The sequence below is a fragment of the Schistosoma mansoni genome, assembly GCF_000237925.1.
Source record: "Schistosoma mansoni, WGS project CABG00000000 data, supercontig 0041, strain Puerto Rico, whole genome shotgun sequence".
Taxonomy (NCBI): Eukaryota; Metazoa; Platyhelminthes; class Trematoda; order Strigeidida; family Schistosomatidae; genus Schistosoma; species Schistosoma mansoni.
Genome location: NW_017386027.1, coordinates 1,177,061 through 1,194,820, shown reverse-complemented (window position 1 = coordinate 1,194,820; position 17,760 = coordinate 1,177,061). Strand labels below are relative to the sequence as shown.

The window sequence follows — 17,760 nt, the reverse complement described above, 5'->3', positions numbered from 1 at the left end:
GCGCATCCACGATCCCGCACTCGCGAGATTCGAACCGAGGACCTAGATAACAACTCACTGAAGGCAATTGGTGAATGGTCGCTCATAATTCGTGGATCGGTTGAAGTTAGACATTAACACCGTTGGATACCGGCTCAGTGGTCTATCGGTTAAGGGCTCTGGCTCGAGACTGGTAAGTCCTGGGTTCGAATCTCACGAGTGCGGGATCGTGGATGCGCACTGCTGAGGAGTCCCATAATAGGACGAAACGGCCATTCAGTGCTTCCAGGTTTTCGATGATGGTCTAGCTTCAATTGACTCATGATTTCAACTTTGAAAAATACTGAAATCTCCACAAATCCCCTTCTGATTAGAAAATGGTCCTTTTGAAAATTCACACTTTACTGTAGATATATGAATGATACGCTCATCCTCTGTAAAGATCATACATCACAGCAAGAGCTTCTTAGGCAGTTGATATTCAGTCATTGAGTTAACATCTGAAGAAGAGAGTGATGGTAGAATACCCTCTTAAGTGTTCTCTTAACTAAGATGGCGGATGGACAATTAAAAAAGGATTCAAACAGAAAAAATACATGGATAGGGCAGTACACACATTTCCTTAACTTTGTACATCTACAGTACAAAAGAAACCTGGTCGAAACTCTTAGTTACCGAATACGCACTATATATTCTACGGATATAGCTGAAGAAGAGCTAAAACACCTTGCGTAATACTCTTACGGAGAACAGATACCCTAGAAAGTTTACAATTAAACATGAACACACAGGTGAGAACGGACGAAATACAAACGGTGAATAAGAAATCACTGTTCGTGAGCAAACAATTCAGAGGGGATGCGCCTAGCGAAATATTAACTCAGAGTTTACACAGAACAACCCAAAAATCTTTCAACGCCAGAGAACCAAGATTAGTGTTTTCTACACGCCCGATGGTGACACCGAGTCTAAAAGATGAATTACCTGGAATGACCATCTCACTTCGTATTTATCAGTTCAACTGCTCCTGTGGAGCAAGTTATATTGGTCGAAGTTCTAGGAATTTACATTTTCGTGCTCGTGAACACCTCTCAGTGTGGCTAAACAAAGGTTTGGTGAAGAAAGTGAATAGCTCGGTATTAACCCGTTTGGTGCAAACTGATCATAGTGCCAGTATAAACCAATCCTTTTCAATTATTTATAGGGTCAGTAATTTCTTGTCAAAACGTTTCAGACTTAAAGTCCTTCCAAAGGCTGGAGCAGTAGCCATCCGGAGTAAGAAACCGGAGCTATGCGTACAATAGAAACATCTTCAACCGCCATAATGATGTATAAAAACAAACGAAATTAGATAAGTTAATGAAATATCTAGATGACAGGAATAGGTAGCCGAGATGTTTAAGCAGGCCGCCAATTGCACTATTATTTCTCTCACCCTATCTGACCTATATTTATTGTGATCATGGGTTCAAGTTAACATTCCATAAGTTAATATCAACATTAACAATTTTATTCTATTTTGTTTGACAATCCTAAATTTATATACTTTAACTTTAAGCGATACACTTTACCCTTAACCTGACCATTTTTCAGATTATTCATTTGAATATATGAATTATAGAATCTGAAGAGAATTCATCGAAAAGAATATTCTTCTTTTAAATATTGGACTTATTAATTCAATTATTAATTATAGATTCGTGTTCTTGGCTTCGAACCACACTTTTAATCGTGTGGTCTAGTGATATTATCCGGTCGGCCAAATTAAAGCAGGTGAAGTAGGTAGTTGGAAGATAAAAAAAACAGTGTCTGAAGGTCGAATGCCATAACTACGTGGTCACCGCTTCACAATATACACAAAAATTGAATTTGATAATATCAGTTAAGTTAGTCATTATAAAAAAAAGATTTGGGATAAGAGTGTAGAACGCTTCCAATTGCCATACCTTACATTAATACAAACAAAGAGAGAGGGAGAGAATCGACTAGTTGAGGAGCAAAGTATAACAATGAAAATTGAAACAGGAGAAATACAGTTCCAAGAAAAAAATACGATCGCCGATAAGAATATTAGCAATGATACTGAACTCGAGATTTTGAAGTAAAATAGAGGATGAATACAACCATAACACTATGACCAAGTTCTACACATAACATTCAACGTATCAAGTCATTACTGATTACGGGTAGTGCATGAGCCCAAATCAATAAGTGTGTATCCTTTAGCTGGTTCAAGAAAAGACTAAATAGCTTCATAAGTGGATAAGATGTCTTGATATCATAATTTCTAAATATTTTCCAGCCTACTTATGTAACAGGGATTTATTGGTTACGTAACCGTATCACATTCCAATTACACTCCAAAACATCTATTGATATGATATGACTACTCTTACAGACAACTGGTAAGAAGCGATAAGAATCTAGACAGTGATTTTTATTTCACTGAAGATAATGATCATAGTCAGATGAAGACTGAAAACGTAATATACTGAAGTGGAATTTAATGAATCTATTAAATTTCAGAAGAATAATGAAATCTCACTAAAAGTGTCATCAAGTGTTACATTTAGATCCTGTTCAGTCAGTCAGTCAGTCACAACGTAGGACTTCGTACGTACGTATGTACATCAGTTCGAGTTGCCATACTACATTAGCACAGAAATGCAGTTGTCCATTCAAATCCCATAGTGGTAGAAGTAGTAAGAGTATAAACAGTAATCCGAAAGATTAGGCTTTGTAAATGTTATTCAAGGAGTATAATCCAATGAAATAAATTTGGAAAGAAAAAAGACAGAGACATGAAGAATTCAGAAGATTAGAATTTGGTAGAACACAAACAGTGGATGCACCTTCGCCATTGCAAACGATTTTGAGCCATGTCATTCAAGGTCTCTAACCATCGATTGCGAATCCAAACCAGATAGTCTACACCTACCAACATGGCTCAGTCCAATCGTCAATGACTTCATGGATTTGTGCTACGTTTTGGTCTGGCAGCTCCTAGCTTTCTTCCAACCTACTCCTACACCATAAAACATTGCACGTCGAGGCAGTCGGTGGTTCGGCATACATAACACGTGTCCCAGCCATCTCAACTGATCAAGTTTCACTACTTCACCGATCGATTCGCCATCCTTGCCTAGTACCTGTTTTCTACAACTGCATTAATTACCCAGTGGTCCCAGGATATACGAACAATGCGTCGAAGACACCTATGATCGAATACTAGTAGCCTACGAATATCCTCTACTCTTACCGGCCATGTTTCAATGCCATAAAGTAGGACGGAACGAACTGCTGCACAGTAAACCCGTCCTTTGGTTGCTAGACGGACATCTCGTCTACGCCATAAATGAAGCAAGTTGGTGAAAGCTAGACGAGCCTTCTGGATCCGTGCTGAGATTTCGTCACACACCAGACCATAAGGGCTGATGAGACTCTCAAGATAAGTGAAGCAGTCAACACTCTTAACTACTTCACTCCCTATCATTAGTTCAGGTGTCGCTGCAACCCAATCCTGAAGTAACATTTTGCACTTCGAGGGAGAGAATCGCATCCCGAACATGCCTGCATAGTTGCTCATAGATCCTGTTAGAGAAATACATCTGAAAGGCAATCAATGCAGAACATTTTGAAGATGCGTTTACAATAGTTAAAATGATGATGTAGAGATTAGGAACGAAGAAGAAAAGACTTAGTTGAGTTGGCTTGGAATGATAAAAACAAAAGAAAATATGATGGGGATCTTTAAACGATTAAAAGAAAATATTACACCAGGCAACAATAGCCAAAGAAACTGATGATTGATCATATGTTTGACTGGATAATATGATGTGTAGTCGAATAATTGAATATACTTATCATCTTCATTACATTTCATCAGTTAATGATGTAATGAAACGTCTGAATAACAAATACTAACACAATGAATACATTCATGCACAAGCAAATGGCTATCAGAAATCAGTAGCTGAGTAGATCACGCGATGGTGTTTGAAGCGAAAGGTACCGGGTTTGAGTCCCAGAGTGAACATCACTTCTGAGACGCAGGCAAATCCAGCTGACTAGTCCCAAATAGGACGAGACGTGCGTCAAACTGGATTCCACTGCTAGCCACTATCCATGTTTGCTTACAATGCTTGTGAAATAAGGCTATATCGAGGGAATACGCATAGTATGCACATATGCCAATAAGAGACTGACCAGTTGCAGTCCTAAACATCAATGGGAAGATTCGAACAAGTAAGATTAAGTGAATCTAAACGAATACATTCATTGTTTATATAGAGTACATATTAGTAAAGCTAACTGGGAGGAAAAAACCCAACAGTCCAACAGTACTGCTGCCGACAACTAAAGCTGAGAATAAACAATACTATAAATGAACTTAGTGTGTAGAATTCACACCCACATACACACAAACATATATGTATACATACATACAAGAGTAAGTAGCTTGGAAGATAATACCTTGATTCAAATCAGCTTTTATATATAGTGAATAAAGTGAATACGCACATCAAAATAAACGAAATAAACAGTTATACAATTCAACGGAAAGGAGTATAATCGACAAATTTTACCACTGTTTGAATGAACACGATGGTCTTATTGACTAGAAGGGGAGGGGTGCTTAAACATAATTGATAAGCTACTCCACCACAATGAGATATGGAATGTGCCTGGAACAACCACTAGAAAACAATTGGGGATTTTCTTCAGCAAATGACTTAAGAATTAATCATCAGCGATAAATTGGTATGGCAAAATGATTGTTTAAACATGAAATGCATATAGTTAAAAACCTGTTAGTAGGGGTGTACGTTAAAATTTTACAAAGTAGTGGCCAAGCGATAATAAAGTAATAAGGTTAACATCAAACTAAACCAAAGGCAAATATATAGAACTTTTCAGTAGACCGCTCATGATTCAATAAGACAAATATCAGATATGTTTCCTTTATAGAGTTATTATATAGAGAATAATGTTGTATCCCGACCGTTGCTTCTACCTTGACGTGGTGGTCGGGCTTGCCTATCGTGATGAACCAATCGAGCTATATTGGCTGGAACAATTGTTCCTCAAGGTCCTACCACGCCAGGCAGGTCGATTGGAGAGCAGTAAGACTAAAAGCAGCAACTCAAAGTCTGAAGGCGAAGTCGTACTGCTGACGGTAGAGGGGTGTGACAGCAGTAAGGTGTTTCCCTCGAGCAACCAGCATCTGTAGCGATGCTGCATTCTCACAAGGAAGGAAGGGGTTAGAAAATATCAACCCTAAAACTGTCACGCTTCACCTTATCTCAAGGATTTTCGTCTCCGGCGGTAAGGTCCTTTGAAGAATGGAGCTAACATGTCAAAAATCCCCTACAAAAAGGCCATGCGTGACTGGCCTCAAGCAGTTATCCCTTCGGCACTGCGGTCACGCTACCAGGTCGTTAAGACCAACACTAATCCAACTTCTTTCTCAAATCCCTCAAGAAATACCCTACCACGGTGTGGGCAGCCTGAAAGTGACATTAGCCCTCATACCCGTAACTGCACACAATAAGGTAGTATGTTACTATTTGGATATCTATGCCTAATCCATTTGTATTTTAAACATTGTATCAAACTGATATCCAAACAATAAAACAACCCTTTTCAATTACTTATATAGAGTCATATTCATCAACCAGAATAACACGATTCAATAGTCAGAGGGTCAAATTTTAAATAGCATTCAAGCGTGATTAACTTTAACGATCGGAAGTTTAATTCCTAGATAGATATTACCAGAAATCAGTCATTGGAATGTAAAAGCAAAAAGGTTATTGTAAAAACACGATATCAATGATGATGTAATCACTGAGATGTTATTAAAAGGAATTCTTCAGGAAACCTTATGGATAACCCCTTTTCAATCAACATATTATGTATGACCTCTAACTCCTTGTTAATTGAATCGACTGAGCATATCTTCCTAGCTCTATTTGCCAGACATTTGACTAAGTTTCTTTTATAGTGAAGAGGTACAAAGTTTAAGAAGTGTATGTACTGGCTTGATGAAGAACTTTTCCTAAACACACTACTACGGATAGAACCGTCATCGGATATCAATGATGATGTAATCATTGAGATGTTATTCAAAAGGAATTGCCAAAAATACAATGAATCTAATAAATAATAATGATAGAGAGAATAAAACATTACATAACAATATGCACTCAATATTATATACCTCGGTAAGATGAATTTGATAAAGATTGTGGAAGTAGATTGTCTAATGGATGTAATGCTTTTAAAGGACCTGAACTTGTACATGATGTTGAATTGTTAAACATTAGACCTCCTCCACCAATTGAAGAATATGAATCTACATTGGTAGTAGCAGCAGCAGCAGCAGCCAAACGAGCTTTATGCATTTTAAGTCGACGTGTTGTTGGCATAGTGGAATATTGTTTATCAACATCTAAATAAGTAATATTTTTTTTAAATAAAGTTAGGAAATGGAGAATCAAATGATCATTATCAAAATTGTTATTTTGAGTAGGTTTGAATTTCTCGTTTTCACGCCTAAAGCGCCCATATTTAACTTCAGATTTTATTTCCCACTTGGAAAGACCCTGAATGTCATTGGTTCGTTCCCTCATTTCATACGCTATTTTGTGTGTTTGGTTTGTCCGTGCTTCTATTTGCTTGTGGAACAAACCTTTCCCTCATCTAAACCTGGTCTTCTCCCTCTACTTATAGCAGAGCTGAGACGCATTGGAATAGTTTAGTTTGTCTTATCGCTGTGTTGCTGATCCGTCGTTCCGTTCAGTGATTTAGGTGTTCTCGTAATCTCTTCAAATATAGTATATGACTAGCAACGAAATCCAGTACACAGTGCCTTGTTCCTCCTCAGTTGGTAGACGGACAGGTATCATCAACATAGTCTGGCACAAATATGCATTAGTCCATTATCATACTTTCTCAGCACAAAGATGCAAAACAACAAAAGGGATTGAAATAATGTAATATCAATGATGAAAAGGAACACTAAACATTTGGAATATAGTTCGAATAGATAGAGTGGAAAAGTATATGTGAAGGGATACTGGGATTTAAGATCAACGCAATTGTCGAGTGGACGCCAATAAGATGATGTGCATCTACCAACATGGCTCAGACCAATTAGTAAATGACTTCACAGACTGATGCCATGTTTAAGTCTGGCCTCCTTTAGTTATATTTAGACCTACTTCTGCACTAAAAAAAATCTCCTGTAGAGGCAGGAGGTAGTTCAGCATTTGTAATAAATGTCTCTACCATCTCAGTCGAAGAAGACTCACTACATTACCAACTGACTTGAAATCCTTCCCAAGCACTTGACCTTAACATTGGTCACTTAGGCGTTTCACGAAAGGTGAATAATATTTGGATGACAACTACAATCAATAACTCGTTAGTAGAACGTTTGTACATCCAGGTGTTATTGACTTTATAAACAATCATTAATACCATGTGCAAATATCAGTTAGACAGGTTCAAGGCTTGATTTCAGAAGCTCAGTCATTTCCAAACAACAAAAAAATGTTTGCTTTATTATTATTAATATTTGAACACATAAATATTGGTACAAAGGGGACCCAGATATATATGCGCCACACAAATCTCATTCGATTTGTGTGAAGGCTGTGATACTACCCAGGTGCCCAGACCGAGACAGGTGGTTTACTTAGGAGGTCACACCCACAGCCTTTGACCTAAAGGTCTGATCCATAAGGCAGTGGAGCATCGTGAGGAGATGCAGTCCCATAGTAGCCGGTGATTAACGGTTGATTCATACGCCATTTGTTCCCTCAGGATACTGGAGCCCATGTGCACCATTGGTTTGGAATCAGAGTTTTCCAATTCCCCTAGGTAAACGTCCGTGTCCACCAACCCGGTTAAAGCGCCGGACATTCGCTTTCGTCCTCTCAATTACGTAAAGAACACCCCCGCCACTATGAGAAGGCAGATAGTAGGACTTCCCTGGTAGAGGCTATATATGCGTGGCCATGTGAGAGTATTTCGAGAGGGAGAGCTGACTCACCCCACTCTCGGCCGTACCAGGGTATTTGGGCTTCATTAAAGTGTATTTATCTACTCTACTACCACTACTATGTAGAAAGTTACTTCAGGCGAACAATTAGATAATCTCATCATTAGAATATCCAAATTTCCATCTTAAATAACTTGACAAAGAACAATTAAGACAGATTTAAAAGATTTTTCGGTGATCATATAACACATACAACACACGAGGTGAACATAAGACATTTCAAGTAATTCAGTATATTTTGTCAAATTTACTACATCATTTGTCAAAGATATCCATCATAACAACAGAATAGATCTACGAATTCATGAAAAGTCTATACAACCACTCTTCCTACTTTGGAAATCAGCATAAATAACACTGAAGCAAGTTATAAATCAGAAGGGGTTTTGTGGAGATTTCAGTATTTCCATAGTTGAAAGCATGAGTCAATTGAAGCTAGACCATCATGGAAAACCTGAAAGCACTGGACGGCCGTTTCGTCCTATTATGGGACTCCTCAGCAGTGCGCATCCACGATCCCGCACTCGTGAGATTCGAACCCAAGACCTACCAGTCTCGCGCCAGAGCACTTAACCGATAGACTGGTAGATCCTGGGTTCGAATCTCGTGAGGCGGGATCGTGGATGAGCACTGCTGAGGGATCCCATAACAGGAAAAAACGGCCGTACAGTGCTTCCAGGTTTTCCATGGTGGTCTAGCTTCAATTGACTCATATATAATTATTAGATTACTCTCACTTCGTTCTTATGTTGTTACCATTATTAACATTTTATTGAAAAAATATTGTCAATGCACGTACTAGACATGATGGAATCTGTCAATTTTTATAAACAAATTGGTTCAATTAATTTGTGTTATTGATTACTTTATTCACCTTATCATTTAATTACTTTATTATTAATTCTTCATTAGTTTCATGGATACCTTTAAGTTTGCAGTGATATTATTTAACACACCAACTATTTGAATGGCATATATATTATTGTCTTAAGTATGGGGTTGAGAAGATTGTTGGATTTCATTGACATCATGAAGTGACCGATGATAGACCAGGATTAAAAATTTGGAAGCACAGGACAGCCGTTTCTTTCTAGAATGAAACCCCTCAACAGTGCGCATCCACGATCCTGTACGTGGGAAATGGACCAAAGACCTTCGGTCAGGCCTTCGAAAACACATGATCTCTAGATCATTAGTTCGGCACCCAACTGTCGTTTTCTAACTTCGATCAACCCATGATATTACACGACTATCCTTCATTTCCTTCGGTTTAGCTCCACTGACCAATAAACTAACTTCGAGAGGGAAATATCGGAGTTCTGGTTAGAAACCGGGGCTAGTGGAGCAAAATCATGTCGAGTGTGAGGTGGTTACTCACTAAAGACAATGGGATGTAGTTGCGCAATATCATGGATTGACTGAAGTTAGAAAATAACACCGTTGAGTTCCAGATCAGTGTTACAAAGTTTAGGCATTAGTGTGCGAGACCGAACGTCCTGGGCTCGATTCCCCGATGCAGGATAATGGATGCGCATTGCCATCGAATTCCATACGAAGAAAAAAAAGGCCGTCTATCATTTCTAAATTATTAATCGTTGACTAAAATTGATCGGTTCATGATTTCAATGAAATTGATTACTACTCGACTTCATTGGATTTAGAGTTTTGCACATGTCCAACATTCTATCATTTAGTTATTTTTACGAGTAGAGATGAGTAAACTGTACGACAATTTGATACAAATAATCCCTCCAATAATTGAATTAATTATGTTCTGTTATGATCTGTAGAGTTGGGTAAATCTCAAGTGAGATGATGGTTCACCGATAAAAGTCAATAAAGCTTGAGTTGTCATTTGAAATTGAAGCCTTTGTCCCCAACCGAGTGATCTAATTGTATATTGTTCATCACGAGTTCTAAATGTTCTGAGTCCGACTATTAGTAGAATGTGTGAAGTGTATTGTTGAAGGATCCTAGAATAAAGCAAAGCATTTGCCGAATGTTCACTAGTGTTTAAAAGTTCTACCTCTGAAGTAAGTCAGTCCAAGCTGAAAACAATCTTCAAGTCATGATTCTTTTAATTTATACTAATTAGTGAAAAACTAAACAAACTAAAATTACCTTCTGGCATTTTATAACGATTAGGAAGAATATTTGTTTGAAAAAATGAATAGTGTGAAGCATCCACATGTCCATGACGTTTTTCTGAAACACTACGACGTCCAAATCCATCACGTAAAAAATTTCTATTAGATGGTACTGATAAATTTCTTGATGTAGGATAGTTTACTTTTAACGATGATTCTGTTGATAATAGATGATTATCCTCATGAATATCTGATCTTTGACTAGATAGATGTGAATGAGAATCTCCATGATAATCATGATGCAAGATATGTGATCCAATGTCAGACGATATCGAATCAGATCTATGTAATAGACGTCGACGATTATCACTTAATTTAAACGATAATGAACAGCTATCATGCGAATCAACTGGGCTATTCAATTTGCTATGACCAGGATGACCCTTTTCTACTGCTTCATCACGTGTTGTTTTAGTATGTCTACAATCAAGATAAGAAGAGACCTGATAGTTTTTTGTGGAATATACCTGAAAACATTCCATGTGAAGGTTAAAAGCAAAATAACTGGACGATCCAAGAGTTTTGATTTTCGTTAAGATCGTAAAAAATATGGAGCAAAATCAGTTTACAATAATATTGATATTACTGTCAATCTATTAGTGATGTGTTGATTTGAAGTGTAGCAGTTCATATTGATGTACATCTCTGTAACAAGTCCTATGCATTTCATAACTAATTACAACAATGAATCTATGCTGACTAGTGTAGGGGATGGTTGGAAGAGAGTTAGGGGCGGCAAAACCAAAACGTGACATCATTCCTTGAAGTCACTAACTTCCAGTCTGAGCCATGTTGGCAGATACAGACTACTTGGTTGGGGTCCGCGTGACTATCGTAACCAATGGTTGGAGGCTCTGGGTGACAAGGCTCAGAATCGATCACTATGGTGTAGGTGTATACACTCTTTTTCTTCCCTTAAACCTTAAGATTAAAATTGCTTCATATTAGTCTTTCTTCCTATACTATATCCTTATATACAATCTTTCTTTTATATATTACCACCACTGAATTAACTATTTCTATGAATCCGGTGTTCATCTTGTTGTGCTAACGAGGTATGGCAACTTGGACCGATGCATAAATGTGCTTGGTTCTACGTTGTAGCTGAATGACTGACTGACAATAATGAATGTATTTATCATCAAATCTTGATAAATCTATGTTCAATAGAATATAAAAGCCATCCGTTAAATCAACTCAATTTAGAAATATTCAATACAGATCATCCAGCCCAATGCTTTAAATGTGAATAGATATTTGCTATATTAAGTCTATACAATATGAAACTTATATCAATATAGATTTTCATCAGTGAGAGAGTTGAATAAGACTAGAACCAAAAGGTAAGTACACTTTAATACTTTAAAGCTCTCAGTACACAAATAAGTTAGTAATAGAGTGAAATTAAATGGTTTAAATTGTTTACTCTGGTTAGCGTTTTTCTTAGCAAGGTTGTTTTCAACGAGATAGGGTTGCTGACCTCATGCTCAATTCTCCTTTATCCAGGCTTTGGACCGGCAGTTGAATGTGTTTGCTTATCTAGAATCTAACCATGCAAACTGACGTTGACGTTTCTTTTTTTGCATAGATATTGACCTGAATATCATCCTACCAGGATTTCTTCGGACTATAATTTACACGTTTTCCTACTTATATTAATATACGTGGTTGTCTACGTGCATGGATAGGATACCATGCCATTTTGTTGGTGTATGTGTATAGAAACAGGATATTCAATTTGTTCAAGATGATGTTTATACTAGTAGGTACAATGTATTTTGTAAATGATATTTCATGTTTATCTTCGATGTTTTGTTTTTCAGTCTACATTAAAATGGAATAAAATGATTTGGTTGACTTATGAGGGATCTTGATTCCGAACCACTTTAAAATCTGTGCTAATATCTAGGATGCATTTCATATGTGTGAAAACACTGATCATGTGCAAAGAGGATTGGAAAGTCATGTTATCCTAGTGTAAGAATCCTTTTTAGCCAGAGAGTGGCAGTTCGAAACCAAAAGCACGGTGTGCATTCAACCTTTAAATAATTAAATCAGCACCCAATGAGTAACATTTCTAGCTTCAATCAATATGACATTTCTTTAGTGGTTTCGGAAGATAATCTTTTGTTGATGTATCAACCTACTAGACACTATGATAAAGTTGCCAGTATAACCATGTTTACTGAGAATGGACAGAACAACTAAACAGCTCATTTTTTACGTGAAGTAAGCACTGAACAATAATGAAAGCTTCGCAAATATGATAAAATATTTTGTAGACAGCTTATTCATTGTACTTGATGGTGATAATCTTCAGTCGTTAGGTTTGTATTTCACTGAAGGCAACATGATGGCATAATTTGAGTGTAAAAATGTAATTCATCCGCTAAGTATCTACCGAATTTTGAGTCATATATGAAGGTTGTTGACACTATGCCTAGTTACGAAACCTAGTAGAAACCAGGTGGAGGTTCGATATATCCAATCGAACGACTAAAAATTGTTTGAATAATTAAGTCACCGTTGATCATGAGAACTATTTACATCCATTAATCAACAACAGAACAAACAGCAATAACAAAAAATTGATAGCCTAAATAATTATTTAAAGAATGGGTTTGGATGTATTAGCGGTCAATTTATTAGACCATCAAGTCGAACTGAACATCATTATCACAGTGAATCACTATTCTTTAATTCACAATACTTTATTGCTTGCATTGCATAAACTATCGCGTCATCGGGTACTAACCTCAAAGTGGATGGTAATATCCAGTCACTTAATCAAACTTGATCGGTAGGTTACGATGAACGATCAAAACTTATCTACTTATCGTATCCAAACTAAAATTTGAATGTGACGAGTGAATCAACTTATTTATTATTTATTTAAACATATATATATTGGTACAAAAGGGCACCAGATACATATGCACCACGCAAAACAATGAGAATGGGAAGAGAAGAGGGGAAGATGCGTATATATAAAAGAAAAAAAAGAGAAAAGTAATGATGGGGGGAACTGAAATGTACTACCAGAATACTCTTTCAGTTAAGAAAGTTAGAACCACTCTTTATGAAGAAAGTTAAAGAAGGTTACAGCAGGTTCGCTACTGGTTTCTATTCTGAGCCATATCTGATAGCGTCTCTAGCCACTGTGTTGCACCATCTCTCGGACCCCAGCCAAGGAGTCGTGAAGCACCAACAGAAGCCAGCCCTTTGCAGCTTTCTTTCATACCACGACACCATGTCATACACTGACCTCCTCTCCGCTTTTTCCAGCCAGTCCCAGAGTTGACAAATAATGCATGACGTGGAATTCTCTGGGACAACATTTGTAGAACATGTCCAAGCCACCCAAGTCGATGTTTCAAGATGGTGACACCAATTGAATTATCGTCTCTGCGCCCGAACACACGATGCCGAACCTCTGTATTACTAACATGGTGTTGCCACTGGATGTCAGCAATCCTTTGGAGACAACGATGATCGAACACAGAGAGTCGTCTAACATCCTCAACTCGGAGAGGTCAATTTTCACAAGCATAGGGCAAAACTGCTCTCAACTATTTTGACAAAACTACAAAGTTTGTTTACATATATACACACATACACAGACACATAGAAATTATTTTACCTTGGTGGATGTGCAGAAGATGGTTTCAATGTATCTCCAACACTTGATCGACGATCACTTTGATTTTTATATCGATGAACAGTAAGAGTGAATGAGGCTGGTGATTGTCCCGAACTACTAATATTTCGCTCATGACATTGTTTGATAACATTTTTCAACTTATTTACAATAGTCTAGAATATAAAAAAACACCCGAAACACAGTAAATGAATGGATCGAAGGTAGTATTACAAAAATAAGCGCTGACGAATAGATATGCACCTTATGATCAGCTCAGGTGGGATTTTTATTTCAAAATTCGAACACTTGATTTCTACCTGAAGTTTGTGTTAATGATGTTGATCAGACGAACAATGAAAGCTCCATGACCAAATCATCCAACTCAGAGAACAAAATCCTACCTAAATAATAATGCGTTGTAGTGGTCAAATGGTAAAAAAACATTAGTACGAGTTTTGTAAAGCACTCGATATCTGAGATCAGTAGCTCAATGGATAATACTTTAGGAATTTAAAATAAAAGGTACTAGGTTTGAATCACGATGTGAACATTAAAATTGAGATACAGTGACATTCAGCTGACGAATCTCAAACAGGACGAAATACATATCCTTGATTCCACTAATAGTCGCATATCATTTATACGAAAATATCAAAAATGAAGTAAGTGGCATGAATAAGAATTCGACAATATAAGAGAATACACTGAATTATATATTTATATTGTGAATAGCAGTAAACAATGAGCAACCAAACTGTTAGAATTTTCAACACGAGATTGTATCATTACATCTAGTTTACATAATGGAATACGAAAAGGTCGACAAGTTCCATGTACTTAACATTGCCATATGGTATTTGACTCATTTAAAGGGTACATGAATTTTAACAAATTTTGTCTACCCAGGTCTAATAAGGCACTTGTTTAAATATTGTTTTATAGAGTATAACGAGTATGTATGTAAAATCGAAAAATTGAAAGAAAGATTATCAGTATGAGGTTCTGGAGATGGAGATCATAAATTGATCAATGTCAGTCAGTCAGTCACAACGTAGAACTTTGTACTTACATACGTACATCAGTTCGAGTTGCCATACCACATTAGCACAGAAATGCAGTTGTCCATTCAAATCCCATAGTGGTAGAAGTAGTAAGAGTATAAACAGTAATCCGAAAGATTAGGCTTTGTAAATGTTATTCAAGGAGTATAATCCAATGAAATAAATTTGGAAAGAAAAAAGACAGAGACATGAAGAATTCAGAAGATTAGAATTTGGTAGAACACAAACAGTGGATGCACCTTCGCCATTGCAAACGATTTTGAGCCATGTCATTCAAGGTCTCTAACCATCGATTGCGAATCCAAACCAGATAGTCTACACCTACCAACATGGCTCAGTCCAATCGTCAGTGACTTCAAGGATTTGTGTCAAGTTTTGGTCTGGCCGCTCCTAGCTTTCTTCCAACCTACTCCCACACCATAAAACATTGCACGTCGAGGCAGTCGGTGGTTCGGCATACATAACACGTGTCCCAGCCATCTCAACTGATCAAGTTTCACTACTTCACCGATCGATTCGCCATCCTTGCCTAGTACCTGTTTTCTACAACTGCATTAATTACCCAGTGGTCCCAGGATATACGAACAATGCGTCGAAGACACCTATGATCGAATACTAGTAGCCTACGAATATCCTCTACTCTTACCGGCCATGTTTCAATGCCATAAAGTAGGACGGAACGAACTGCTGCACAGTAAACCCGTCCTTTGGTTGCTAGACGGACATCTCGTCTACGCCATAAATGAAGCAAGTTGGTGAAAGCTAGACGAGCCTTCTGGATCCGTGCTGAGATTTCGTCACACACCAGACCATAAGGGCTGATGAGACTCTCAAGATAAGTGAAGCAGTCAACACTCTTAACTACTTCACTCCCTATCATTAGTTCAGGTGTCGCTGCAACCCAATCCTGAAGTAACATTTTGCACTTCGAGGGAGAGAATCGCATCCCGAACATGCCTGAATTGTTGCTTATAGTGGTCAGAAGACTCTGCATTTTGTCAGCGACTTCACCTAATAAAACCATGTCGTCGGCGTATTCTAAGTCAACAAGTGAGCCTACCGGTAAAAGTTCAACTCCTGGAGATTGAGATGATGAAAGTGTTATCTCTAAAAGTATGTCAACGATAAAGTTAAACAAGAATGGGGAGAGTGGACAGCCCTGACGAACACCACTTGAGGTAACCAATTCTGATGAGAGTTCGCCATAGGCTCTAACTTGACCTGTTGTGTTCGAGTAGAGAGCTTTTATGAGGTTAATGTACTTCTCTGGTACTCCTTTCAGTGACAAACACTGCCATAGAACCTCAATGTTAAAACACCATAGAAAACCTGGAAGCATTGGATAGTAGTTTCGTCCTAGTATAGGACAACTCATCAGTGCGTGGATTGATTGGAGTTAGACATTAATACCGTTGGAGCCAGCTCAGTGGTCTAGGGGTTAAGCGTTTGAGCATGAAACAGAACCTCCTGGGTGCGGAATCGAGGATGCGCACTGCTCACAAGTCCCATACTAGGACAAAACAGGCGTCCAGTGCTTTCAGGTTCTCAATGGTGGTCTAACATTGGTCAATTTATGATCTCAATCAAGAAGCAAGGATTAATGAATGTTGAAAAGTGACTAAAAAGCAAATGTTATCCAAAAAAATTCATTGAAAAATAAAACATAACAAGTCGAATATAGCTACAGTCAACAAGAAATCAACCTTTATCCATCTTAATTTAAAAGGTGATAATGTTGCAGTGATAGTCAGCAGAATTTGAACAATTCAATGATCAGAACCTTCTCTGGAACTAAACTATTAACCCTGTATCAAACAACGTATTCAATAACTAAAGAGTCGATGACTATCTCTTTTATGTTGCCGTCAAATAGGTTTATAGATTTACACATGTCTGTTACGGCAGCTACACCGGTCGAACAGGAAGGAAGGGATACTTTAAATTCTTTAAACATGTTTCACAAAACAACCAACCAAAAAGCGGAAAAGACCCTTTGAATGGTTCAATCTCCAGATATCATTTGGACACAGAACACCAAGTTGATACCTTTAAATCTTCCAGTTATTTCTATCACATATCCTTAATCTAATTTCTCTATCTTGATAACATAAAATTGATTTCATTACATAATCAGAATATTTTCAATGATTTCATCATTTGATCAATTACAAAAAAATTACGTCATTTTGTCCAATCTCTCTCTCTCTCTCTATCTTCTCCTTCAATAAATCCGTCTTTATATAACTAACTGATAATTACATATTTCATTCTTGTTTATCATAAATACTAGCATGGGTTACATAATCACTTATTTATAACCCTTTCGAAATTATCTTAAATACAATTCTATCCATTTGTTAATCTAAATAAGGTAAGAGTTAAATTATTGTTCTAGTTTTAGTCAATTTCATCTGTTTAAATATTTTCAAGCCATTTTGTATTTATGATTATTTTTCAAATTCAATAAATTGTCAGTGAACTTGAGCGCTGTTAGAAGTATGAGGGCAGTTATCACTTCCCGGGTGCCCACACCGTGGAAGGATTCTTCTAGAGGTACCTGAAAATGAAATTGGGTTAGAAGTGGTCTTAATGACTTGAAAACGTGACCACAGTGCCCAAGAGACAACTGATTGAGGTCGGTCACATACGACCTTTTTGTGGGTGATTTTGGGTTAGCTCCGTACTTGTTGGGACCTTACGCCGGAGACGGATATCCGTGAGATAAGGCGAGGTGTGAATTTTTAGGGTCGACCTTTTCTAACCCCACCCCTCCTTGTGAGAAGGCAGCATAGCTATTATGCTGGTTGTCTGAAAGAAACACCTTACTGCTGTCACACCTCTGTACAGTCAGCAGTACGACTTCGCCTT

The 17,760-nt window shown here is 37.5% G+C and overlaps 1 protein-coding gene across 1 annotated transcript in view; it reads right to left on the bottom strand.

Moving 5' to 3' along the window:
* The window catches only part of Smp_169430 (cell polarity protein), a gene marked incomplete at its 5' end in the record, with an annotated part of 70,310 nt that overhangs the window by 19,004 nt on the left and 33,546 nt on the right, over window positions 1-17,760 (bottom strand). The window contains 3 exons of the mRNA XM_018790686.1: window positions 6,200-6,430; window positions 10,166-10,611; window positions 13,832-14,004. Coding sequence (XP_018646082.1) covers window positions 6,200-6,430; window positions 10,166-10,611; window positions 13,832-14,004 — 850 coding nt within the window. The remainder of the gene's footprint in view (window positions 1-6,199; window positions 6,431-10,165; window positions 10,612-13,831; window positions 14,005-17,760) is intronic.